The sequence below is a fragment of the Mastacembelus armatus genome, chromosome 19, assembly GCF_900324485.2.
Source record: "Mastacembelus armatus chromosome 19, fMasArm1.2, whole genome shotgun sequence".
NCBI classification, from domain to species: Eukaryota; Metazoa; Chordata; class Actinopteri; order Synbranchiformes; family Mastacembelidae; genus Mastacembelus; species Mastacembelus armatus.
In genome coordinates, this window is record NC_046651.1 from 12,097,913 (window position 1) to 12,125,201 (window position 27,289).

The window sequence follows — 27,289 nt, forward strand, 5'->3', positions numbered from 1 at the left end:
CCCCGAACACCGCTGCGTGTTCCTGGCTAGCTAATAATTGCGGAAACACCTAACGTTAAGTAAACGGACAGTGATTAGCTAACAAGCTAAATGAAGAATTAATAAACGATAATAACGATACGACAACACATTAAGTGACAAAACTTTCAACTTTAAAATAAAGAAATATTTATAGTACAAAGCACAACTCACTCCACACACACTCCGATGTTAATAAATAAACATGTATTATCGTTTCCTAAAAGTACCTGAGTGCACGTGCTGGTAGAAGAAATACAATTGTTGCACATGCGTAGTAGGACAGATGCGAGCAGGTCAAAAGGTCACTAGACTGAGATTTTATTTTGAATGAAGGAACGTTTAATTTTCTTTAGCTTGATGCTAAGCTAAGCTAACTATCAGAATTAAAATCAGTAACACACTGTAAATTATATATTATATAAATGTATTTAAATTATTTACAGTCTCGTCCTGAAATAAGTCTCTATTTTTGTTCATTCTGTACTGAATTTTATTAAGACAAAAATATGAGAATTATTTTTGATATTGGTATCAAATCAATAAAAAGTATTAAAACTTTTAAACATACCCGGCCTGCTAATCAGACACAATGTGGTTGTGCGTTTACGTCAGCCTTACGTCATGTTTTCCCTGGCCTCTCATTGGTTTAGGTGACCTCATCGTTTCTCCCGCAGTGGCCATATTTGTTGATGTGTCATGTCAAAGTGACTTGTTGGGGCTATCAGCTGGAAAGGCAGCAAAGTCCAAGTTTCCCATTATCCCGATCGCTTCAGCATTAAATTACACAATGGCGTTTCCGGATTCGGTGGGTAAAACTATCGATCTTTATTATGTTTCGTCATTCATTGATGCTATGTGCTGTTTTAGCTGCACTTGCTGAAGTGTGAACGCCTCTCTTACCACTATTAGCTTAGCCAGCTGTAGTGATCGTGTTATGCGTAACGTTATATTGTGACAATCATCATTTTGTTGTCAACGCGAAACCTGTTTGACCCTCTGTTAATAGGTTGCTGTGTATTACTCGTGCTTTACGCTAGATAATCTGCTTATCTGATGCCTCCTTGTCTTGAGCTATACAGCTAGCAAGCTACAGTTAGCATTGCTAGTGCTAAAGGAACCGAAGTGCTCCTAAAACGACTGAATCAAATTAAACGTAAATAAAATCGGCCTGTTATTTCTATCTACTCAGTCACCAACCCGATGCATGGACAGAGTGTGTTTTATTAAGCCTGATTACTGACATTACCCTCTTGATAGTATTATGGCATGACACCTGTCACAAGAGCATCACCACCATTGAACAGCAGTTACATCTGTATATGGAGCTGTGTGTCAGGTGTGTTCTATCGTCGTCTTTTGTCTAATGGGGCAGTTGTTGGGCCACAGCTGCAGTGCATGTAGAGAATGTAGTATTGAAAGACAGGAACAAAGGTAGTCTGGAGAGAGGCGTTGAAACTCAAGGGAACATGGTGTAACAGAAGAAGCAGTCGCAGCTACTATGTTGCCTTTCAAGAGAAAAATGCGTAAAGCATAAAGTTTTCATGGCTTCTACTTCACACATTAAATGTTGACATAGCGATTTTCTGTTCAGTGAAATAATGTGTACCTGTCTGATTTGTGGTTAAAAGCTAAGCCAGAATGTTTCAGACTGAGGACAGGGCTACTTTGCTTATTATTGTGTTTGGTTATAGTGAGCAGAAATGTCATTACAGAATAGATTTAGATTTGGCTTATTAGTTTGTGCCAAATGCCTGCAAGTGTTACTGTTTGACAAGTGTCTTTAGTATATTTATACTGATTATATTTTATGTTGTATGTTTGTCTTTTATTCATATATGTACTGGTGAGCCAAAAGAAAATTTCCACCACAGTGGACAATAAATTATTCTATTCTATTCTAGTGTGTGTCAAAGAAAGTGAATGAATATTGGTAACAGATACATTTAAAAATCACCAGAGAAATATAAAACTTACCATTACTATTGTCTGGGGTTCTTTCCTGGCTCAGTTCAACATTGTACAGGGGTGCAGTATTCACAGAAAAACTGTTTGCACACAATGTTTGACCCAAATACTTTTTCAGTCTTCTTCCACTCAGCCTCACTCTCCTCTCTCTGTCTGCTTCTCACGCTCACTTTCTGACAGATTTAAACTAAAGAGGGACCATGGACCACCCTGGTCCTGCTTCAGATACAAATATAATGGAAGGGTCAGAAGTTGAATCTGTGTCTGAGGGATCTCCCCCTGTGAATCAGCTTTACAGCAGCACAACCAATACAGAAAATGAGGAACACATCGCTCACAACAGTACTAATGAGACAGAAATACACAGTCAGGCAAAAGATGAAGCACAACCTGACAGAGAATTAATTACAAATACAGCTGATGTTGAGATGGACACAAAGTTGGAAACTCAAATATGCTGTCAGGAGCAAATAAAGGGGAGTGAGCTGGATGTCGATACTGGCTGTGATGGCAGCACAGTTTCTGTGGAAGATGGGATTCCTTCTTTTTCAGCTGAGGCAGGTGGAGCTTTGGTAGCCCCAGACACCACTTTGGATAATGTGTTAGAAAGCTCCCTTTTTGTTCTTGAAGGGAAAATAGAAACAACATTGACTTTTGATGAAGTGAAGGATTCCCATGCCACCACTCTAAACAGCAATGAGCAGCCATCAGTCTTGGTTACAAATCGTTCCAGAGAACCATCTCCTGTTGCTGATGGTGGTTCAGCTGAGAGTCCATCATCCTCTTCCGTCCAAAGTGCTTCCAAGAACTCTCCCACTGACTCGACAACCACCTCTGGGATTTCTAATGGCCCTTCTACCCCCAGCTCTGACACTGTCAACTTCTCACCTGCTTCCAGCCCACAAACCAGTGCCAACACCTCAGATCCTCATCCCTCTCACTCCTCATCAAGCCCGTATGACACTGAATGCAGCCGAAAGCTTATTTCCCAGATCCAGCGCTCACTGTCACAGGAGTCCCTGCTTGATGAGCTGGAGACTGAGCTGTTTTCTTGTCAGCTGCCTGAGGGTGAAAGTGGTGAGAGGAAAGGGAGCCCACCTGTCAATGGACTCTCAGCAGACCAGGAAGGCTGCATGGTGGTCTTTGAGAAGTGTGTGCAATACAAGTATACACAGCAGGAGAAAGCTATTCAAAGGTAAGTCGTAACATTGGAATTTTAAAATGAAGCGTAGTAGTAGTAGTAGTAGTAGTAGTAGTAGTAGTAGTGGGGTGTCCACTGCCGAGAGTACTTCATGATGTCACCTGTAAACTACTGTTTGTTGAGGACTTGGCTTCAGGTATGAGGAGGTCAGTTTAGCAAGCGATTAACCTACTTGGTAGTTTCTATTTTTTTTTCTTTCTTTCAGCATGTTTTGAATCATCTTTGGATGAAGCTGACACTAATTGTTTTACAGCCCCACCAGTGTGTTCTGCAGTGATGAAACTGCATGTTTTGGCAAAATCATATAGAGAATAACTCTTTTTTTTTTTTTTTTTTTTAAACCTGTTCTGTCTTCTAAACTTAATTATCACCAGCTGAAATTCTTCAGTATTTTGTGTGACCTCAGTTGTTATTATGTACTTATGTGTGTGGTCCATATGTGTGTACAGGCTGCTTGAGGAGAACAAGAGACATCAGGAGCTGATCCTGGGTATCTGTTCGGAGAAGGACAACATGAGGGAGGAGCTGAAAAAGAGGGCAGAGACAGAAAAGCAGCACATGGCCACCATTAAAAAGGTTAGTTTCATCTTGTGGGCTTCATTCACGATGTTCATTGTCATATGGCACTGACTGTTTTAAAACACAACATTGTCTCTATAGTCATTATTGCATTGTCTTTGAGAAGAATGGAAGCCTGATTTAGCTTATGTTTTTCATCAACAAGGAAGTGTACTAGTGCAGTGCTTTTTTTTTTTTCTGTTTGGCTTCCTGTCTGTGCTGGACATTGGGATTCTACCTGCTGTTGGACAACGCTTTCATTCTTTCAGTATACTGTTTAGTGTTATCTGTTACTATGGTGGTATAAAAGGTGAGACTCAGTTTACAATGGCATTAAAAAATAAAAATACACTTACTAGATTATTGGTTTTGACCATCACCTGATCAACTACTTTTATTTTATATTTTGTTTTTGGTTCTTTTTGTTGTTTTTTTGCTTGAGAAGTGCCATTTAAAAGTACAATTTTTTTTTTTTTACCCACCACATAGATATTTCACCTGGGCTTTTATTTGTTTTTTATTAAATTAAAATTAAATGCTTTTAAAATTAGAATTTTAACAAAGTCATATTTAAAGAAAAATACTGAATATTAGCTTTTGCTTAATATTTTTCAAGAGAGGACAAACTAGATGACAAATTATGTGTAGCAACATCAGTCACAGTGACAATTCAATTAATTCTGGAGTCTTGCTCTGTACAGCAGGTAATTAAGGAAGTCAAACAAAGCAGCCTCTTCAGGTTAAATAAAGGACACTGAGTCCTGGTTACTAGTATTCAACAGGCCATATGTGCATCAAAGGCTCTTTTTCATTTTAAATGTGTTGTACAATTTTGTAATTTCTTTCCTAACACGTTTCAAAAGTACTTCTTGATTCTGGTTTGTGTCTGGTCTAGCATCGGTGGTATTTTTTAATCTGGCTAATATATTTACTACATTTTTTTCTTTAACAGTAAGAGTATCTGACCTCAAAGAATTAAAAAAAAAATGCACAAGTGCCTCTTTCTTCCTGTGCAATCTGCACTTATTTTGCTTTCAGCATTTTGTGTCATCCTGAGCAGCAGGTTCACCCAGGTTAGGCCCAGGCTTACATGTTGCCCAACAAATTAATTAACATGTGTACTCCCTGTTTCTGCAGTTGGAGGGAAAGGTGGAGGAGCTGCTGAAAGAACTGAGGGAGTCACGTGATAAATTAGTTCACCAGGACCAGGCAGCTAAGGCTGCCCTTCAGCAAATGCAGAAGGACATGGCTTACCGGCTAGAACAGGTATGACTGGGAGCTTCATACTCCGAGACTCCTTGATAAGCTGGTTACGCAGCATTGTTTGCCCCACTCTGACCCTGTGTATCTGGTCTTGGTAGGCTACTATAGTGCCTTTATCATGCTATCAAGCTGTTTACTCTAGTTTTAATCCTGTTTGGGCTAGTTGAGAAAAAATACTGGAAATGGCTGAATCTGAAGTAAAAAAAAAAAAACTATAACCATAAACTCAACAAGATACAGTACAGCAACAGAAATGACTACCAAACAGTTAAGGGACAAGATCCATTGACATTAGTGGTATTGTTAGTGTTGTTAATGTATTCACAAAAGCTCAAGGTACAGCAAAGCCAGAAGCTTGTCAGAGAGAAACAAGCAGCAACAAATATTTAATGAAGTCATTTCAAACCACAGCAGAGCCCTCAAGAATGTTAATTATCCATAACATCAACAAAGAGAGTTCTGAGATGAGAATCAGTGATCTGTGTGCTATGTTCTCATTTTGTTTTATCTTCCCTATTTGCTGCATCATTATCTGGCAAACTGCAGGCTGGATAACTCCATCTCCAGTATCTGTGTCTATAAATTGAGTTAATACCTATGCAGTGTGCCAGGGAATAAGTTGTAGCACCTTACATAAGGAAATGTTGCATTAATCTTTAGAAAAAAAAATATCTCTGCTCTTACACTGTGCCTCACATATCTTTGAAAACATTTACACCAAACTGGCAGCTGAATGGTCAAGGTCTTTGCACACTAACCTGTTCTTACTGCAGCATTAATCACCTGTTAAGCGAATAGCACGACAAAGCACATCTTTATCCAGTAGGTTGCACACCTGGTTGAAACCATGTAGGGTACTTTTTCTCTTGACAGTTTTGTCACACTTGATAATTTTTAATTTCACTGTTCGGTGAACAGGATGAAGTAGATTTTCCGTTCAGTCATCTCTCTAAAGCTCTTTCCTTGTATCAGTCCTATATTTTTTTTTAAAGAGTGTGACCTGGTCCTGATTAGTTAGTACCCTAGAGGTTGGAAACATTTGTTCATGTTTTTTTTTTAGAAGCTCTGTGTCATCTAACTAATCTCTAACACACACTGTGATGTGTAATATCATGTGGTATCTGTTTTTATTGTTATATTCTTAAATACAAATACACACAACCTCTTTGATGATATTTGTGCACTAGTGGGACACTGCACAGCACGGGCAAGAACATAAAACTGTCATCTGACAAAATAAGAAACGACACATGAGTATTTTGTTGGCATGAGGAATGAGCACATAGGTGTGAGACTAGTGTGGAATGCTGTGAGCAAACCACCAGGTTGACAATGAAGGGTCTGTACAGCTGGTATACCAGTGTGGCCCTTGGTCTTGGCCCTTTTATCGTTTACACGAGTCCAGTTCATAATTGCAGTAGGTTAAGAAAAGAAGCCCATATTGTACATTGTCTCGCCTTTTAGGAATTCCTGTAAAGCACCCATGCCGTTCTTCAGGTACTTTAAAGTCTCACATCCAACAGTAAAAGCAGTTCAGTGTCTGAAGTTCAGGAATTTAATGTAAAACTGTTGTGCAATATAAACAATCGTTATTTTAATTCAGGCAAGCAAGAAGTGCGATGAAGCACGCCACGAGAAGGAGGCCATGGTAATGAAATATGTGCGGGGGGAGAAAGAGGCCCTTGACCTGAGACGGGATAAGGAGAGTTTGGAGAAGAGGCTGAGAGAAGCCACCAAGGAGGTCGACCGCCAGGCCCTTCGAGGAAACCAGCTGGCTCAGGAGAAAGGCCGGCTGCAGCAGCTCTATGATGCTAAGGTACATACGTTGAACCTGCTTTTCTTTGTATAAATCCTGGGTGAACTGTCATCCAGACATCCAGACCTCAGCTCATCCAAAAAGCCCTTTGCTATCCTATCCTCTAATATCGTCCCTGCTTCCCTCATCTCTGTGGGTTCTCAGGAAGGCGAGGTTGGCAGGCTTTCTCGAGAGGTGGAAAAGTTGAAGGAGGAGATCAACTCGCATCTTATCAAGGTCAGATGGGCCCAGAACAAACTAAAGAGTGAGACGGATACACACAAGGTATTGTAACAGTGCTAATTTTGTGTTAAACCTTTTTCTTATAGAACAGTCACATAATACACTTTTCCAGCACATCTATAGTCACAATTTACAGCATAAATGTAGACCCTGTAACAGAGGAACTATTTTATGAGCAAATATGGGAAAAAGTTTGAGGTCCTTCTCGTACTTTTGGTCTGTTACTGTAAACTAAAAATGGAAGAGAACTGTATAAGCTTTGGATGCTGTTGAACACATACTGCAGGTGCTGAACATGCATTCAGTGTCTAATCAAATGATCTACTGAACACAAATAGCTAAATTTACATGTGATGCGGCTAGTAGTGTTGACTACAGTATACAGACCTTTCAATAGTGCAGTGTAGACATTGTCACTTTGTAACAACATACTGTTCTGGTCCAACTTACCTGGTTAATGTTGATTTTACTTCATGTAGTCCAGACGCTCTGTGTGTTTATCAAAGATGTTTTTTTTTCTAGGATACAAATGACATCCCCTTTGGTCATCCCATAAACAACATGATTAGAAATGTCGTTTGAGTCAGAGCTGATATGAAATGGCGTGAAAATGGTGCAGTAATGATCCTCCCACAAAATCATCATTAACATTTATTATTTTTAACTGCCTCCAAGGAAATACGCAACTATAAACTAAGGGAAAAAAGCAAAAACCTAATGGCAGCTTAAACCCACAGGAGCTGAGCCACTAATGTTTCTCACTGGGGGTTGTTTTTATGGTTGATGTGTGTGGAAATCACTCTGGCTGTACACACATATACTCTGTGCATCTGCTAGAAAAAAAAAAAAAAACATAAAATTTGTCCAAGTCTTGTTATGGTTTTGCTTTGAAATGAAATACCTTTTTGTGTCCTAAACATAAATATGCTTTTGGACTTATCTTTGTGCAGGAAACTAAAGACAAACTCAAAGAGACAGCATTGAAACTGGCCCAGGCAAAAGAAGAGACTGAACAGATCCGCAAGAACTGCCAGGACATGATCCGAACATACCAGGTCTGTGCTATTTATCAGGTGGACCAAGGATGTAAGCAAACACTGTCTGTTCCATGACATGGATGACAAAATGTTCAGCTGTATCACATAATTACCCTCACAATCATAAACTGGATCACACTCTTTATGTGTTATTAATTTGGATAGTAAAATATGTAAAGACGTCATATAACTGAATTAAATCATATTTCAGTATGCTTTAGGAGAATGGCAGTTTTCATTTGTACCTTGTGATGGTAGTAAAGAGCTGCATAAGGTTTCTCAGGGTGGTCAAAAGATGCATTTGGACTGCTGTATTCTTATATATAACAGACCAAGATATCTATCTAAAGCAGCATGACATGAACCAATAACCAAAATGATTTTTTTTTTTGTATCATCTTGTATTAGCACATTTAAAAAAGGAAAGTATACCATGACTTACACCTTATAGCCACTGAGACTAGAAAAGGAATTAAATGAAACTAAAACCAACATTGCTTTAGACTCCTTTGGAGGCGTGAAGATTTCAGTCATTATCCGTTGCTGCCCTCTCCCTTTGTGTTATCTTCCTGAATTCACGCTTTCTTCTAAACTCACCTTCTCCTTATGTCAGCTCCTGTTATACAGTTCCAATTGTTTCATTCTCTTATCCATTACATTAAATCTAATGTTTCTTTAAAGGTTTTTACCACTGTGTCTTCCAGGAATCAGAGGAGCTGAAGTCAAATGAGCTGGATGCTAAACTGAGGGAGACCAAAGGAGAGCTGGAGAAACACAAGCAGGAACAAACAGACCAATTAGAGGTGAAAACAACTGTGCACACGTACAAACACTTTCTTGTGCACAAGTATGAACTCAGATACCCGTTTTCTTAGGCTTCAGGCTCTGCACACAAGGAAAGACATGGACTCAATCCAAACACAATGGCCTGTTTTTCTCTCTCTACCCCATTCTAAAGGGAATCACACTTTTAAAAATAAATGACCTAGAAATAATCAATATGAAGCTGTGCCTCTCAGCAAGAACCCAGAGGACAGCACCCATTTTTGCATTCATTCCACAGTCCAGTTTGTTTCTCCAAGGTGATTGCCCTTTAAAATGTCACGCCTGAAGAGTAATTAAAAAGTCTTAAATTAGGATTTTTGATATATTTGATTGAACTGAATATTTTGCTTTTTCCAGAAAGTTGCTCCATAAGGTTAACTTTAAATCTATGGTGCGGACCTTCTCTTATCAATAACATTTTCCAATGACGGTATACAGCATGTTGTAGGCCTGTCGCTGATCATTTGTGCAGATATTGCTGTCCTGCTGAGGAATAAATTGGTCCAAGCCTATGTTTATTTTAGTTATGTGTGTCTTGGTCAAGTGATGAGGCAGCTCAGCCATAAAAAATGCAAACACAACAGTTGAATTTCCATTACTGTGTGGGTGTTAACATTAAAATGGAATGGGAAGGGACAAATGGAGGAAATAGATTGTAAATTTGTCAGCATCTACATTACTGGCGTGTTGTCTTGGATACTGCAGTCTGCTAATAGGTTCTTGGAAAAATTAACTAGCACTAACATTGTACCACTGATAGCTTTGTTTAAAAATATGACACATCCTTAATTACATAAGCAAAAATGCCTTAATGAATGCAGCACTTGATTTGTCTGGAAGTGCTTCTGTAATGACCTGATGCGACTGTATGATCATTTTTATATTTTTCTCTGATAGATATGCATTCCGTTAAGGATGACTGAGTGTTATGTTGATGTGTAAAACCATTTAATCTATTTGGCAACGTACTGTACTGTATGTTTTCGGTGTCCTTTTTTAAAGGTTCACAGTAGCATCTTATATGAGGAGGCAAAGTAAAACACATACCAGTTGGTGAATCTGTAATGTAGAACTTGACGTATCTGGCAGGTGCACCGAGTGAAGACCAAGGAGCTGGAAGACCTGAAGAGGAGTTACAAAGAGAGCATAGATGAGCTCGATACTCTACGTACCAAGGTGTGCTATACAGAGTTGTGTTTGAACATCAGAGTATGATGAGCAAATGAAATTAGTCTTCAGCTTCTTTTGTGTGTTGTTATGTAGTTGAAGTGTCTGGAGGATGAACGTCCACGCTGGGAGGACGAGCTGACCAAGTACAGGGAGATCATCAACCGGCAGAAAGCTGAGATCGGCCGCCAGAGAGAGAAGATGGAAGAGATCACGGTGCTCCAGGAACAGCAGCAACGGTACAAACACGGCCACTCGTACTGATCATACTATCATCATAATCTCATGTAACATTACCTTTATGGAGCAGAGCCTTTACTTGGTGAAAATGTCATTATAAAGTGTCTCTGAGTTGGAGTCAGACACTGGGATGTGCTCTATCAAGTCTGAGAAGTCCTATCCTATGACAGGCTATGACAAAGTACAACAGACACCCTAGGCCAGCTGATAAGCTGTCATACTGTCGCTGTTCTAACATTTTAATTATGTTGTTGGTTGCTCTTAATTTTGTGAAAGTGGATGTATGTTTTGATGCTAAAGCAAATATGAGTTCTTTAGGCTAATGTGAAAAACTAGAGTCCATTATGGGTAAGGTCATAGGAATTAGACATAATTAAAATTTTAAATAACATAATTTAGGTGAAAGTATGTGTTCAGTACACCTGAAAGTATTTCAGTCTAGACAAGCAAATTTCTATTTGCTGTTTTTGATGTGTATTGCTAAAACAAATCCAACCATGCATGGTGTAGATGCAGGCGACTTTCAGTTCTTGACTTATGCATCTGTACCACAGTTCAAAGCGTATAGGTTTTTATATAGTTGTAAAGGTTGTAATATACTGCAGTTCAGTCTTTTGTAAGTGTCTTATGAGAGAATTTAAAGATAGGCCAGGGACAGATATAGCACACAGGTCACGGAGGAACTTGACTCCCTCTGCAGCTGTATGGCTCTGTGTCCACGTGCAGATGTCCTGTTAGAGATTTTTTCCACTTATTAAAATGCTGCTTTCACTGTGTACCACAGTGCAAAAAGTAGATGGTGCCAACCCAAATTGATTTAAGCAGAACCTTCTGTACTTTTTTAATATCTGGCTTTCATTTTGAGCAGCAGAACATTTTCTGCCACTTGCACCAACCAAAAAATAATAATTTGATGCCAACAATGTTTGTTTTTTTTGCCTATTGACAACTTGACAACACTACTAGTGAAGAAATAACCTTCATCTTGGCACATGATGGTTATATATATGTGATAGGAGGCTGGAGTTGATTCTAATATAAATTATATTTTCAACTCATTATTTTTATATTGAAATTGTCATGTAAACATTATGTCTCATTCTCTCTTCCGTATGCAGCGATAAACAGGAGATCGCATCTCTTAATGATGAGGTGGATGGCCTGACCAACCAGATGGCTGACCTTCAGCGAGATGTCCAGGGCAGCAGGGAGCGTGAGGCTGAATTACTGGGATTCACTGAGAAGCTGAGCAGCAAGAACGCGCAGCTCCAGTCAGAGAGCAACGCACTGCAGTCTCAGCTAGATCAGCTCACCAGGAGTTTCACAGAGCTCAGTGCAAACCTGGAGGAGAGCAACAGGCTCCTGGATGACAAGGTTGGAGAACTTCAAGCGCACATGAAGATTGAAGAATAGAGTGACATGAGTTTGTGATAGAGTTAGTTTAATGACCGCATGCAGTTAAGTTAAAAACTGAATATCAGACATCAGAACCTGCACAACAGTGTTGTGTAAAAATATTTAAATGGTGTGTGCTTTTTTTTTTCTCATGTCAATTACAGTTTCCTAGTGAATTTTGCTTTTGGAACAGGCAGCATTTGTATCAATACATTACTACTCTATTGTGGCTGTTACGGCATTATTACTCTCTTTCCTGTCTCCTTTGATTGTGCAGTCACAGCAACTAAAACAGGAAGAGGTGCTGAGACAGCAAGAGGTGCAGGCCCTGCAGGAGGAGCGGACTGCACTGCAAACAGAGGTGGCCCAGCTAAAAACCAGAGTTGAAGAGCTCAGGGATGAGCTGGTGACTCAAAAACGGAAACAAGCTGCCAACATCAAAGACCTGACGAAGCAACTAACACAAGGTCAGGAAACCATCGGATTATGATGAAACTAATGACAAGACATCAGGGGTAATATCAAAATAAGTTAATCCTTATAAATAGCATGTTAAGGTTAAAGATATAAACAGTAAAGATCCTTTTTAACTGCAGAATTAATTAAAAGTGTGATTTTTCAGGAAAGCAGGTGATATACCAAAGATTTCAATAAAAATTAACACACCCTTTTGCAGAATTAATATAAATTGGATTTTATTTGTTATGATGTAACAAAAATCATTGCCCTTATCAGTGTAAGTAATTAATGTGTTTAATCATCTACTGCTGTATCTAAGACTATATCAAATTTATTTAATTTATTATCAATAATCTACTAATCTAAATTTACTGTGATATTAATCATTTAATTTGGAATGGCCTGGTTGTAAAATAATCTGTGCTCAGGATTTAATGTCAGGTCACACAAGCAGATGAAGAGGTGCAAATGTAGGGTGAATAGAAACAAGGGAGATGAAAGTGTAAAAATAGGTGAATAAAGAGGTAATGTTCTTCTCATGCTACAATTAAACTTAATAGAGTGAACATAGACATTTTAAGCCTATATTTATGCACAAGTTTTGTGAGCATGCAGTCTTCCTTAAAGGCAACCTGCAGCACATTTATTCAGGCAGGCACCTTCACAGAGGAAAGTTCACTGAGTTCAGCAGTGATACTTAGCATTTGTTTAAACTGTTCCTTTTTGTGTGTTTTTGCCTTTTTATATTAATATTAAACAGTTATCACAACCAAACATTTGTGACAGCATGTACCATAACTTTAAACGTCTGGGACCTTTAATGTGAACCTCTGACAGTTGACTGTTCTTTTTCTACTTCTTCTGCAGCCCGTAAAAAATTAGAGCAGGCTGAGAATGGAGGCTGTGACCGGGATGCCAGCAGTATGGGCAGTCGCTCTAGCTCCTCAGGTACTACACCTAGATTTGGTTAGTATTTAACAATTAGAGTGGTAACATTATATAAGATTATATATTTTTTTTGTCCTATATAGTATTTTTTATTTTTTTTTTTGTCCTGTGGGATAAATTTCCTCCTAGTAAACTAATATTTACTTTGAAACTAATGGCAATAAAGGCAAAATAAGTACAATGTAAATTTATTTTATTGGAAATGAACACAGTTCCGTTTTTACATGACCAAAGTTACATCAATAGAGTTTTCTAAGTTAATGTCATCACCATCCCCAGGCTCCTTGAACACACGCCACGGTGGGAGCAGTGGCGTTGAAGAGCGGTCACCGGAGAGCCAGTCAGGCCCTTCAGTGGTAGTCGTGGACAGTTTCCCAGAGGTCGACAAGGCTGTGCTAGTGGAGCGCATTGTCCGTCTACAAAAGGCGCTGGCGCGCAAGCAGGAAAAAATCGAGTTCATGGAGGATCACATCAAGCAACTGGTGGAAGAGATTCGCAAAAAAACCAAGTGAGTGGCACGGAACAAAGCACGGGGAGCAGAGAAAGAGAGGGAGCGAGTGCCTGAGAATTAATTTTTTTTTCCAGTACTAAAATCAATTTTTGGGAACAGCTTTACCGTAAAACTCCAGGATGGTCAGACTTTACTGGTGCAGTGGATAGTGCTATATTGTACTCAAACAGTACTGAGTGATGGATGAAACCTGGAAATTGACAGTGCTCCCTATGCAAATGGTAAAAACCTTTGAGATGTGCTTCTGATACTGATTATAATAAGGTTGTCAACCTCTCGACACACTGACTTGTTTGATCCACACCAAAGAACAAGCTGCAATCAGCAGCTATTAAACTATGCAAAAGGCAGAAAAAGATGCTAATGAGAAGAGACTGCTTTGAGACAGATTCATTCTTTACTCGGAAGCATCACAGTTTGTTGATCTGCCTTAAAGAAAGTGGCAACACCTCGTGACAATATCCATAGACTCCAGTGTAGCATGGGAGAACAGTTTCTTTCAGCTTTGTTGAAGTGTTAAAATGGGGAAAAAACATACGTAATGCAAAAAAGTTATTGCAAAGTTAGTAACACAGCTCTTAGCATTCGGTTTTGGTATTGCAGATATGCTGATACGAAAGTATAAAAATGAATTTGTTAGATTTCAATGTCATATTTTTTGTTTGACACAATATTTTTATATATCCGACCAAAATATTTTATGCACGTCTAACCTCATTTCATGCACTGGTGCTTCAGCTGACAGTGTATGCTTACGCACACAGTTTATAGCTACCTACCTCCACTTGTTTGTCTCTCTTATTTTAAGATTTTGCAAACAACACACTTCTGGACAAACTTCACTCAGAGCTATTTATACATCCGCCTGAGTCAATCAGGAGGAGAAGAATACCTTATTATGGATCCCTAATGGGATTTCATTCATATTCATGCCCTCACCTATAATGAGGTACAGTGTGGAGGGCATTTAGATCTTAGTCACATCACCACTTTATGCATAGTTTAGACCTTGAAGTCGGGCAGATGCCAGGATAACATAGGGTACAGTATAGAGCCAAGGGCACAAACATAGAAAGATTTCTTTGTAATTAGTAAAATGAGTGAACGCCAGTAATCAATCAAGAAAACTCTAAACAGTACAAGCTCTCTATCAGATTGACTGTTGTTACCAGATGCTCTTTACAGTGCTCTGAGATATCCAGTGATCCTACTTGATTCTACTTGGATTATCATCTCTTTCCCACTTCGCATTTGTTTCCCCAGTTTGGGCTGATTCCATTAGCCTCAACCTACATTCAAGAGTTAAAATTGAGGACGAATCCCACGGTTGCTGGGATAAATTTAGGTCTGTAAAATCTCAGCTAAGCAGGGGGTGTTACACTACCCTGAATGTGGATGTGAATTTGTCCTTTTTGCCTTCTGTCCCTATCCCTCCAGGAGAGCCTGGTGAACACTGATGAGATAGCTGTACACCTGATGAATAGAGACAAAAGAATTATGGAAGCTGAAGCTTAGTGCGTTTCTGACAAAAGACCTCATGACAGAAAATCAGTGGGATAATGTTTGATTTAATTCACCACATCCATATCTTTTTTTTTTTGTATAGTGGAAGTGCTTTTGCAACTTTTAGCTCATTTATCTATAATGGTTGTATCAATTTATTACTCATGTATACCCAGATTTAACATAGTATAAGTACATAGAGGTGCAAACTGGGAGGAGCTGTTATAGGTAACACTGGGTCCAGTGTCTATTCATTTTTCCCATAGATAGTTGGAGTGATTGTGTGGCTTGAATAGACATGAAACTCTCCCAGCTAATTTTATCCAGCAGATGATGAACAGTTGTTAGGAAAATATCAAAATCTTTGACATAGCTGCTGAGGTTCATGGGTAATGTAGTATATGGAGCCATGTGCTCCATGGGCAAAATATAACCTATAGGACCGTTACAACATTCATGTCTTTCTGTGTCTCAGTTATATTAAGAACATCTAGAAAATTTTTAAATAGAAATTTAGAATGGGGGGGGAATTAAATTATTTTTAATTATTGCTGCAATTCATTTCTATTAACTTTAAGTTCACAATGTTTTTTTAGATTTGCCAGTAACCCATCACATGAACATTCTATGCACTTTTTATGCTTCATATTGTGTTTTTGGAGTGGCATGGTCATGTGCTGCTAGGAAGTTAAAGGTTGGTCACTGACTTCAGTATTCATACAGTATATGTTACTTCTAGTAAATGGGCTGGAGAGTACTGTTTTCACTCTCTTAGTGGTTTAATCAAAGGTAAATGCAAATCAAAATCTGTTGCAGGCTACTGAGGATCCACACCTGCTGTGTTACTAAATATTTTAATGAATCCTTTAATGGATTCTGGGATTGTTATCCTTATACCAGTTCTGGTGCAACAACATTTCAGAGACCTGTACCGCACCCAAACCTGCCACCTTCTTTTCATGCATGCTTGACTTGCTGCCCTCATTGCTTACACTCCTGTCAGCGGGAAGAAAAGGGACACATTAGCCACAAATTCAAAAATAAGTCATTATCTTGCCTGAATCCAAACCACTGCTCATATCCCTACTCTCCGCTGGTCTGTGCATGCCATTCAGCACACCATGTGGCCATATCTTTAATTTCTGTCACTTTTTTGTTTTTACTAAACACCATCGTGATGGAACTGGGGTCCAAAAATGGACTCTTGCAAGTCTAGTCAGAGGTAAGTCTCATTTTATGTCTGTGCGAGCCCAGGTATGTTTGTGCTAGTGCGGATAAGGATGATTTATAATGGTGGCTTCTTCGTAGTGCTTACATAGCTACTGTATTATTTTTTTATCTTTTGTCTTTATGTTTTGCATCATAGTTTTATTTGCTTTATTTTTCTAATACATTTGCTGCATTATACAATTTTAGGCTTGTGTAATGCAAAGATATTGGGGTGACTTCTGTGATAGACCTATAATACTGAGAAAAAACACATTAATCATTATATAAATATAATAGTATACTTTTTTTCTTAGTCTAAGAAAAAGTCAATGAATAATAGCAGCCTGAGTGCTTAAAATGTATGTTAAAATAATCCTGAAATTCCCCTCCTTTCTTCAGAAAAGTTACCAAATGCAATGTATTCACATAGCTAAAATTAGGAAAAATGTGTTTGCATTGCATAAACAGCTAAATTCATAATAAAGTTTAGATGTTTTATCTTGGTTTTGAGCATTATTCCGAATGTCTTTAACAGAAGTCACTGACATGTTTTATACCCTTCTCTCTTGTATAAAATGTCTTTATAAACTGGAGCAGTTAAACAAGACTTATTTAGTCACTAGTTCCCACCGAAGGAATATCCCTTGTAAAACCTTGTCGCTCAATATTTAAAGGGATCAGTTGAAGTGAGTGAAATTGTCAACATTGGATTAACAAAATTATTGATGTTCATCACACCTGAAGAATCACAGGTCAGAGAGGAGGAAAGGGGATATAGTGAAGGATGTAGTACACAAACACTTTTATTTGTTCTCGTTTGTGGTTTTTACAGTCTTTCAATTCCTGGTCATTTTTTATGGCTACACAATGATCAGTAAGAATGGGAGTAGTAGAGGTGATGCTTGTTGCATTTCAGTATTCATCTCCAAACAATCTACTTCATGAGAAGCTTCTAAAAATCAGTTCGAAAAGTTGGGCTGTCATTTACCTCTATAGAGAAGTACAGATTTTTACCGAATGGAAATCTCCTGCAGAATCACACTTACGGTGAACGTCCCTTTGCTCATCCTGCACATACTTCAAAACATCACTCTCAGACGCACCCTGAATGTGAACTAAACAATGCCAGCAGGGGACTGAATACTGTTGCTGTTTCAGGTTAGTGCTGGGTTGAGAGCAATTTAAAAAAAAAAAAAAAAAAAAAAAAGATTACTGACCCATCTCCAGAGGTTTAAAGGAGCTTTTCTGTAGGATGGTACACAAGCCTCTTTACCTGCACACGCTTCAAGTCTAACGAAAAGATTAAGAATACAGTTGTAACTGCAAAAATTTGTAATTCTAACCCGTTGGATATTTCAACCTAAATTAAAATAAATTATGTATGAATGAGTTTCAGTCAGTATTTTTGCTTCTCTTTGATTGCATATTAAGACAAAGATAATGTAGGCAGGAGGCTGTAATGAATTTTAATGACAATTAAAACTTTGTCTGGGTTTTGTTGTCCTTTAAGTACAAATAGGCTTGTCAGTGTTCGCTGGGCTGTACTGGAAAATGTGGACAACAAAGGTGTTAAGCTTATGAATTTTCTCTGACATTAGCATAGCTTAAGGTTAACATATAATCAGTGAGAGGCATGTAGTAGAGGAATTGATTCTTGGCAAGGCCTTCTAATGTCACAGCTTTTATGATCTTTCTTTTACTGATGTAGTAATAATCCTTCAAACTATGACTGAATGTATCCTGTGCCCTTGAGTTCAATAAGCCATCCTACTGAAATTACTATTCTAGTAACGTTGGCTGCTTTTGCTGCTGAAAACTGTTACAGAGCTCTGTAGGAGCTCTCCATGCTCCTACCTATAAATCCCACGTTCTCATTTTTCTTTGCTCAGTAGTTGTCAGCTGTTTCCTCTCCTTTTAACGCACTCCATTTGACTCTTCTTCTCCCCTTTCTCCCTACAGAATTATCCAGAGCTATGTGCTAAGAGAGGAGTCAGGGGCCCTCTCATCAGAGGCGTCAGACATTAACAAAGCCCATCTGAGCCGGCGGGGGGGCATCATGGCTTCGCTTTACACCTCCCACCCGGCGGACAGCGGGCTGACCCTGGACCTGTCGCTGGAGATCAACCGGAAACTGCAGGCTGTGTTGGAGGACACACTGCTGAAGAACATTACCCTGAAGGTAAGTTCTCCCCCAAAACTGGCATCACTCCTGTTATATTGAACCATAAATGAAAAAAAAAAAAAGATCTACAGTACATGCCTTATTGTATTGATGCAACATGAATTAATATTGATGATGTGTGCAGTTTGTGGTTTGACATGTGGAATTGTTAAAGCATAGGTGATCTGAGTGGATAGCTAAGTGCCTGAGTCAGTGGAGCGTGACACTCACTAGCCTAATGTGAACATCAGACTGTGCAGGCAGTGTCACTGCTTAAAGAAAAAATCATGTTCAGTCAAATGTAAATATAGAAAGCACTAGTGTGAGTTTATTTCAATACACATAGATTAGAAACACAATGCAGCACTTCTAATTTATGTCACTCTCATTATGGCATTATTGTGTGTTAACCATTCAGTTCATTTGTGCTTACTGCACTACTTGTGTTCATGTTTGTACAGTTGGCCCAAGCTTATGCTTACATAATAATGACCTTTTTATAATTTAGGTTTTTTTCACACTGAAAATCGTTCACTGCCTTTAATTCCTCACATCTAAACCAACCAGGGACACTGCAAGATCCCTGGGTGTCCCTACTGTACAGGCTGTGAACTATTCATGCAGGATTCAGATGGGGATTCTCTTTTAGTTCTAAGGTCCTGCAAGGTGACTGTGCTCATGTAGCATCACTAGGCAGTTGCTCTTCTAAAAATTACCACCATCGCTTGAATTCTTGGCGAAGAAGCTCATTTGAAAGAATTTATAAATACTTTATCCTGGTTGATGGAGTGTGCTTTTGATGACTGAGTCAAAAGAGGCTTGAAAAATAATTAGGCACAGTCTGCATCACAAATTGCCTGATTGTAATGTGAAATTGATATTGTCATTTCATTTTGTTTCACCAGTTTCACACAAACAACAATAGTACTGGGGCAGCAGTAAATCAGTACACCAACCAAATAACAGTGTAGGTGTGGATAAAAGAGTTTAATCAGGAAATGTCAGACCACCCTCTAACTTTTTATTGAGTGAAGTTGTTGACATTTTGGTTGTATTCCCCAAACCTTTAAAGTCAGCCACAGCATGTTTCACATTGTCTGTGTGACTTTTCCTTTCATTTGACAGGCTGACAGTCCTGTGTGCTCCTCGGGCCGTCTATCAGTCTCAGTTTTTATAGAGATGACGTGTTAGAAGTCTTGGTCTAATTCAGAAGCTGCATTATTGATGCTGTCTCTAAGTAAGGAAACTGTGTCCCAATGTAACTGGGATGTGCTTTTCCTCCTTACTAGTTCATGATCTGATAATAGTTGATTTAAGCCTATATTCACAGCATTTATCCCTATTCAGCCTGTGTGTATGAGCTTTGTCCGCCTTCTGCACCCGACGATCTTTTGGTAAGTTTAATTAAATTAGGATTTTCAACTGAGGCAGTGTTTGAGTTAATGAATGAATCCGTCCCAACTTCTCAGCTCTCGGTTTACGACAGCAGGCTGTCTCAAGAGGTTATTTGGCCAGATGGTACGCTATACCCATAAGAAAAAAGAGCGCAGGATGGGAGCAGCTCATTTCCACTGTTCACTGAAAAAATAAGATGCCTGCTGTGGCTAAAACCTTGATCAGAGCTATGAGATGGAATGGAAGCAGCAGAGTTGTGGGGCGTAAAAACCAAAACTAGGAGCGGAGAATGCCAAAACATTTCATAGAGAGGAGAAGTGCGAATGAATTTGAATTTTATATGTGGGTTCACCACTGGGAACAACCACTTTCACATTACAAAGTCTGATTCATTCATATAGAAATACTGATAATTGCAGATTCAAGTTTGTGCATCGATAAAGGGAGAATTAACACATTTTTAACCATTTCTGCTTATTCTAAAGTGACAATTGTATCTTGGCTCCATATCTTATATAGCAGCTGAAAAGCTGCTTCCAAACAGACGCAAAGTGACACAACATAAAGATGACAACAAGTAGCTTCCTCCTGTCTTTATATTGTGTCAAACCTAAAGACACCTTATATAAAAACCTAAAGGAGAATATAAATTGTAATGTGGCAGTGGTTTGCTTTAGTGGACGAAAGATGATTGGCAGCAAACAGGAAGTAATAGCACAAAAAAACTCAACATTCAGCTTCAGGTTGTCAACAATAAAATGAGAATAACACAAAACACTTGACAAAGCCAAATGAAGGTTTCATGTTTACTGTGATGGCTAATCTAGCTCTGGGCATTTTTCATGTCTGTGATGATTGATTTGTATAGTCTAAGAGCTGATGGCACAAAGTGGTTTCTTAACAAGGTGTGAAAGCATGTGCCCTACTTTTGTCAAGACACAAAAGAGCTTTAATAATAATAGTAGTTTATTATTCTTTTATTAATGCATTCAGTTTCTTTTATTCTCTACACTAAAATGGTAAACTGCGTTCACACTTGTAAATGATGTTTCTAAAAGATGTTTTTTTCCCAGATTTCCCAGTGGAAGTAAATGGTGAAAGGAAGCCGCTGAACAACAGCTGCTAATTAAATATGTTATTAGAGTATTAAAGGTTTTACTCTCTTCAACAGGAGAATCTGCAGACGTTAGGGGCCGAGATCGAGAGGCTCATAAAGCAGCAGAGAGATCCTGAGGACGGCGTCAGGAGGAAGTGACAGGACCACGTCACAAGAAAGATAAAATAAAGGACCGACAGCTACTTCCCATCCACCATTTTTTGAAGGGACAGAAAAATTTGAGATGCTCGTTCTCTCAACATATGAAGGCACGAGCTGAGCGTTGAAAGTGCCAGTTGTACCTCAGGCTGCTTTTTGGACCTCCTCAGTTCCTGTCCAGCTTACTTGAACTGTCATTATTCCATCCATGTTGTACAACCTCTGTTTCCTCATTGGACACAACCAATCTTCCTCTGATTAATGACAGCCTCCCCTGAGCCTTGCCAAGATTAAACTCTTCAGGCCAGTTGCTCCAGCCTTGACACTCCTGACGGCCTTGTAAATGAAGTGACTAAAGATGCCGTTATTATGAATGTATAGTTAATTCTGCCTGGGAAAAAGCTGAAAAACACTGAATTACTGGAAAAAAAAGGAGTGTTCTAGCGCATTACTCTCCTCACAGCGACTTACGCACAGTAAGTAAACTGAAACGACGGTCATCACTTAGCATGCTCTCTCTGCTTGTCTCCTGATGTCTGGCTGCTACAAAGCCAAATGTATTTTTGAAAGTCTGCTTCTTCAGCTCGGCTGCACAGCAAAATATGTGAAGCAAAAGCGAAAATGTAAAAAAAAAAAAAAAAAACAGATCAGCCCTGCCGAGCTTATTGGGACTTTGTGTGCCACTTTTTTTTTTTTTCTTTTTTTTTTTAAATCAACTTTTTGCTCTGCACAGCACTTATAACCAGGCTTGTGAAGCAAGGTGCCTCAGATCAGCAGAACCACCCATCTGTGTGACAACAGTGCTAGACTCAGAGAAGCAGACTGTCTTTTGCAGTGTCCCCTGCACTGTGTCCCAACAGCACTACCCCATCACTACCAATAGAAGTATCCTACTCTGGAGCTGTTAGAAATTTAAAGAAGAAAAACTCTTACAGATCTAAAGTTGTGTTAATGCTGAAATGTAGAGCTGGTCCTCAACTTGGCCATTTTGAATGTCATTTAATCTCATTTAATTTTTCATTTTTGTAGCTCAAATATTTATTTCAGTAGGTCTGATTTGGTATAAATTTTTATTTTTATGTTTTCTTTTTCTTTACTGTTAATTTAAAATATTGAATATCCTCAATATTTTTGCTTTTCCTACACTGTGAGCTGATCTGATTAAATATTCCTGTTGCAGACACCTCATTAGTACCAAATGACAGCAAATTCTCTTAATCAGATATGAGCTTCCCTGAAAGTGGTTTGTTAACATCTTTAGCGTTCCTCATTTCAAACAGGCTGCACAGAGATGCCAACGGTTTGTAGAAGCTTTATTTGCAGCATGGACACAATATGATCTGGCAAAAATCCTGTCACACTCCTTATTTGTCTTTGTGTGTCACTGAATACATTGAAGTAAATTAAGTCGGAGCGCAGGAGATCTGTAGCTCCTGACAGTCCATGGGATCTACAGAAATATGTCCAGGGACAAAGTGCAATGTTTTTTTTTTTTTCTGAATGTGTTGTGTGCGACAGTGTACTGTTGTGTGTCTGTTTTTATGCATGTATATGTCCAAGAGGCAGTTGTGCTGAATATTTAAAAGTGTCAAAGTTGTGTGCCTTTTTAACCCCTCGAGCTTTTGTGTTTACACCTTGTGTACATGCTTGAGCTGTGATGGCTTAGAGGCTTTTACCAGATTAACTATGAAGTTTGTTCCATCCTGATGGGTAAACACGATTTGCATTTAGACCAGAGTCTGCCAGCCACATGAACATACACCTGCAGCTCTGTACCTCTCAGCTATACACAGCTGTTTAGTTTATCATATAAACATTAGGGTGGAGGGTATAGAGTTGGTAACTAGATCCATTCAAAAATCCTAATCTTTCCTCTGCCTTTATTTGATCTGAATACAGAAGTTGTTCTTTTTTGTTTCCACCAATCAGAAACACATCCCCTCCTATACATCCTGAGACTATGCTGAAATGGCCCACTATGAGAAGAGAGATGAAAGTTTCCAGGATTAAGGTCACGGAGTCTTTTAAGCCTCCCTGTTGCTATGGTGGGTGCTTTGTGTTTGATGTAACTCTTTCATTTCATCCAAAGTGATTTCTCTGTGACGTGAGAACAGAATGTAAACGTACAGACAGCAAACATTGAGATAACGATATTAAAACTTTGCAACCTTTTAGACTCTTCCAATTATTGGATTTGTTAAATTCAGGTTTCTTTTTCTGTTAAGGCAGATTATTGGGGATCGTTTCAAAATAAGCATCTAAATGTTTAGGTGCATTTTAATCAATGCAACAATGATCTGCATGAATATGTAGAATATAGCTTATTTTGTCTCTCTGGTATAGAAGTAAAATACAACCTATGCAAAACACTTGTGTGGGATTTCACGATTAATGTACCATAATTCTGAGACTCGATATTCCCCCTGCATTGAAATGAAGCCGTGCTGCCCACTTGTCTGGATAAATGAATAGAAAATCATGTTTCTCTGTGTGAAGAAATGGTGTTCGATTTGTGTGAGTGTCAAAATGTGACACTACATGAGAAGTTAGTCATTTTTCTGTTTTTCCTGCTGTGCAATGATTCCCCTTGCTCTGTTTTGTGGAATATTCAAACTGTGATTATAATATACATTTGTAGATATGTCATTCTGTAAAATTATAAATTGTTTTTAAAAGTACTGATTCTGGATTAAGTTTGTATATGTGGTGTTTCCAGGGAATAAATGGAGATGAATCTTAACTTTCTCTCGAACGTGGTGCAGTGGTCTTGTCTCAGGACGAAGCTTCTGTATTTCAGTTACAGCGGAATGAAATGTAAGTCAGGCAATAAGGACATTTTGCACAAAGATAACCTTTCACACAGTGACTCTTTGTGGGTAGCAGCTTTTTGCTCCCCTTCAAAAGTCAATTCTCAGCACTGTTTAGAGGTCATGCACATCACTGTGCCACTGTCAGTCAAACCCGACAGCCTTTCAGATGATTTAAAGCTCAGTGCTATGAGTGTACTCCCAAAACCCAAATAAAAATAACCCAAGGGCAAACCTTCATTTTTTCATGCTGTTATTCAGAGTTTTTAAGGGCAGTGAAGTTAAATGAACTAAAACATGAACATTCAAAGGTACAATGGAGTTGCAACTAACCATAACTAGTTAATTGTTTGAGTTATAAAATGTTGGAAAATGGTGAAAATGCCAATCAGAGTGATCTAAAATCTGTCTTAAAAGTTCTTGTACAAAAATATTTCATTTTAATATCACAAAAATCAAGTTGGACCTAGATATTATTGGGTATTTTTTACTTGAAAAAAAAATCAATTATCAACATAGTTGCTGATTAATTAATGTTTGATTTGACTAGTTATTTCAGCTCTACTTAACGTGGTGCGTTTTGTCCTACCCTAAACCCATGTCCCTCCTTTTGGATCAAAATCCTAATTATAAAAGCAGTTTTTGCTGAACAACATCCTTAGTCACCATGTCAATCTGTGATCTGCATTAACATTTAACATCATGCATGAGATTTCTTTATTATTCTTTCCCACACATGCACATGTGCCCACACTGCACAAACACCTACAAACCAACTGATAGCACCTGTCATCTAAATAATACAACATTCCTCAGGAAACTAAGATGCCTCCTCACTTGGACATCCATGTCACATATGGGTGAAATATCCCATTTTCTCTGCAGGCACAGAGTCACTTAGCAGGTTCAAATATCTAATTGAGGCCAATGGCTATAGACAGGCTATTTTTAGCTCACTGATAAGGGATTCTCGTATCAGCTTCGATGACCACCCTTGAATGCATAAAGCATTGTGTCCTTTAGACACAGCACCAACCATGACAGTAGGGCTCAGGGTGTAGAAATAACAAGGCTGTCTTGTCCTTCTCAGGCTGTTTTTGTTTGTTATATTCCATCACAACACAGACATGTTAAGATAAAAAAAATGAATACAAATAGCTTTTAATAATGAATGTTATTACGTTCCACTTACTGTCTTTTAATTGACCTATTATGTAAATATTTTAATTGGGAATGTTTATGTATCCATGCAGTATATGCCATTAGAAAAACCAGCCCTCTTATGTGTGAAGGCTCTCAGTAATGCTTTGATTGTATGCCACTCTCCTGCTCTGCCTGTTCAGTGCTTCACTTCAGGCTCAAAGATGGAAATTGAGAGAATTCATTTTCTCCGATAGAGCTGCAGCATATTAACAAACTAAAATTTGGTCATGCTCATTCAGATTGGGATGAGTAAAAAAAAAAAAAAAAGTATAGAGCCGCAGGATTTCAGAAGGATATACTTTGTGAATGAATTCATGAAGGAAACTAATTTTGTTTCGTACTTCAGCTAGAACCCCCTTTTACTTACACAACATGCACTCACAAAATTATGTCCAGAAATTGTCTTCTGTATTTTTATGCTGGAGGCAGATAAGAATAGAGTCAAAGCCTTGAGTGCTGATCAAGTGCAGAAATTTGGCACCAAAAGTAAAACTGGCCTTGGATGTGATGAAAGCTTTTGAACAGGCTGGTGTCTGTGACTTATTGCTCTTCAGTTGTGGACCATATATAAATACATTTACTTCAGTACTGTGCAGAATTGAAAATGTACTTGCATTTTACACAAGTATTTCCTTGTATTCGCACTTTATATACAACATAAAAAAACACCTGTATATGGACATTCAAACATTCAATTAAGTCGTTCGAACTGACTACACCTTAACCAGCTATAACAGTAAAATTCTAGTTACACACTGAAGTATGAGGAACAGTCTAATAATGTCACATATGAACACTTTTATCTTTGGATACTTAGAAATATATGTTGTTTAGATGAGCAATTCCAATTTAATTCCTCTCAGACAGCTTTGAACACTCAACATGGGTGTGTAGATCCACCTCTTGAACTCCAGTGTTATTGTAGATAAGGCTGTTCAGAACTATTAACATGATTTTTTTTTTTTTCCACCAAGATAAATGCCTGCAAAAAGGGTAAATGGCAGACATCTGCATCTGGAAATGCTTACATGTGTGATGATGTCAGTCCTATCTCTGCATGTCAGATGAATAGGAACTAACTCTGAATCAAGAATTGTGTGGTTGTGGATGGTTGATTCGTCTGCGTGAGCCAACTCCTGGAATAGCTTAGATAAGACTGATACCACTCTCACATCAGTCTATTCGCTATGAGGCCAGCAGTTTTTAAGCCTAGCTTAGCATAAATAATGGAAACAGAGGGACAGAGCTAGCCTGTTCAAAGGATTAAAAAAAAAAACAGTCACTGCACCCGACCAAGAAATAGTCTGGCACATAAACTTCCATAGGTGCTGCTAGGCATATTTATTTAGCCATGAAAAGAGCCCTAAGCTACCAGTCTCCTGGCTGTTCTAATCAGTAGGAAGAGATATCAAAATAGTCCCATAACTACCATCTCTGCTGGCAGCACATTGCATTTATATACACCAAATCTGATGCCTTTCAACCAGATCTTGGGCAATCACACAGTGAATCATAGCTTTTTGAGGTTTAAGCCATGTAAAATGGTTGGCACTATTAGGTACAAGTTGGGGGGGGGATTACAGGAGGCTTTGGAAGCCACAATACGTCAATGTTTGGACTATGCCAAAAGTTTCTCATTTACGAACAGAAAGCAGTGAGTCAGTGAGAATACTCCAGCATACTGCACATCCAGTGTCAGCAAATCATGGCCCTTCAAGGCTGTTTGGATGTTGTTACTGTTACTACATTTGCTTAGGCCGAACTCCTCTAATAAAAAGTAGTGTTTTCACTCCCAAGGTTTGGGAAAAGTCTCTTTTATAACTCAGTTTTCATAATCAGGCAGTCTGAGCTCGCTTCGGTGCAATATTTCAGTTCTGCAGCCATGAATGTGCTGTGCTGGGTTTCTTGGTTCATATTTCTGTAAGTACAGCATTAGGTTACATTACGCAACTGACTGACCACGTTCGCCCCATCTTTACGTGAGCAACAATCAAAGCAAGCCAATGCAGAGCAGATGGACACCACTAAGCGCCAAGTTCACGCGGGAATCTAAACAGATGGACACATGAAGGGTAGCACCTGCTTTTACCACAGCACCTCGATACTCACAACTTGATTTAGAGTGGAA

The 27,289-nt window shown here is 38.7% G+C and overlaps 1 protein-coding gene across 3 annotated transcripts; it reads left to right on the plus strand.

Annotated features, from left to right (window-relative positions):
* Window positions 1-697: 697 nt before the first annotated feature.
* ccdc186 (coiled-coil domain-containing protein 186) lies at window positions 698-23,896 on the plus strand. 3 transcript variants are annotated; one of them, XR_004463333.1, is made up of 16 exons: window positions 698-826; window positions 2,167-3,181; window positions 3,637-3,763; window positions 4,883-5,011; window positions 6,612-6,824; window positions 6,969-7,088; window positions 7,997-8,101; window positions 8,788-8,886; window positions 9,998-10,084; window positions 10,172-10,314; window positions 11,434-11,689; window positions 11,988-12,177; window positions 13,037-13,135; window positions 13,397-13,625; window positions 15,728-16,353; window positions 18,300-18,402. XR_004463333.1 is itself a non-coding variant. In XM_026315489.1 (16 exons), exons 2-16 carry the CDS (start codon window positions 2,187-2,189, stop codon window positions 21,149-21,151), a joined length of 3,096 nt encoding a protein of 1,031 aa, XP_026171274.1. In that variant the 5' UTR covers window positions 698-826; window positions 2,167-2,186; the 3' UTR covers window positions 21,152-23,896. The 3 variants fall into 3 exon arrangements, 2 of the variants coding, with proteins under 2 accessions (XP_026171274.1, XP_026171275.1); XM_026315489.1 differs by lacking the exon at window positions 15,728-16,353 and adding an exon at window positions 21,068-23,896 and having other exon boundaries at window positions 18,300-18,519; XM_026315490.1 differs by lacking the exon at window positions 15,728-16,353 and adding an exon at window positions 21,068-23,896 and having other exon boundaries at window positions 13,037-13,117; window positions 18,300-18,519.
* Window positions 23,897-27,289: the final 3,393 nt, after the last annotated feature.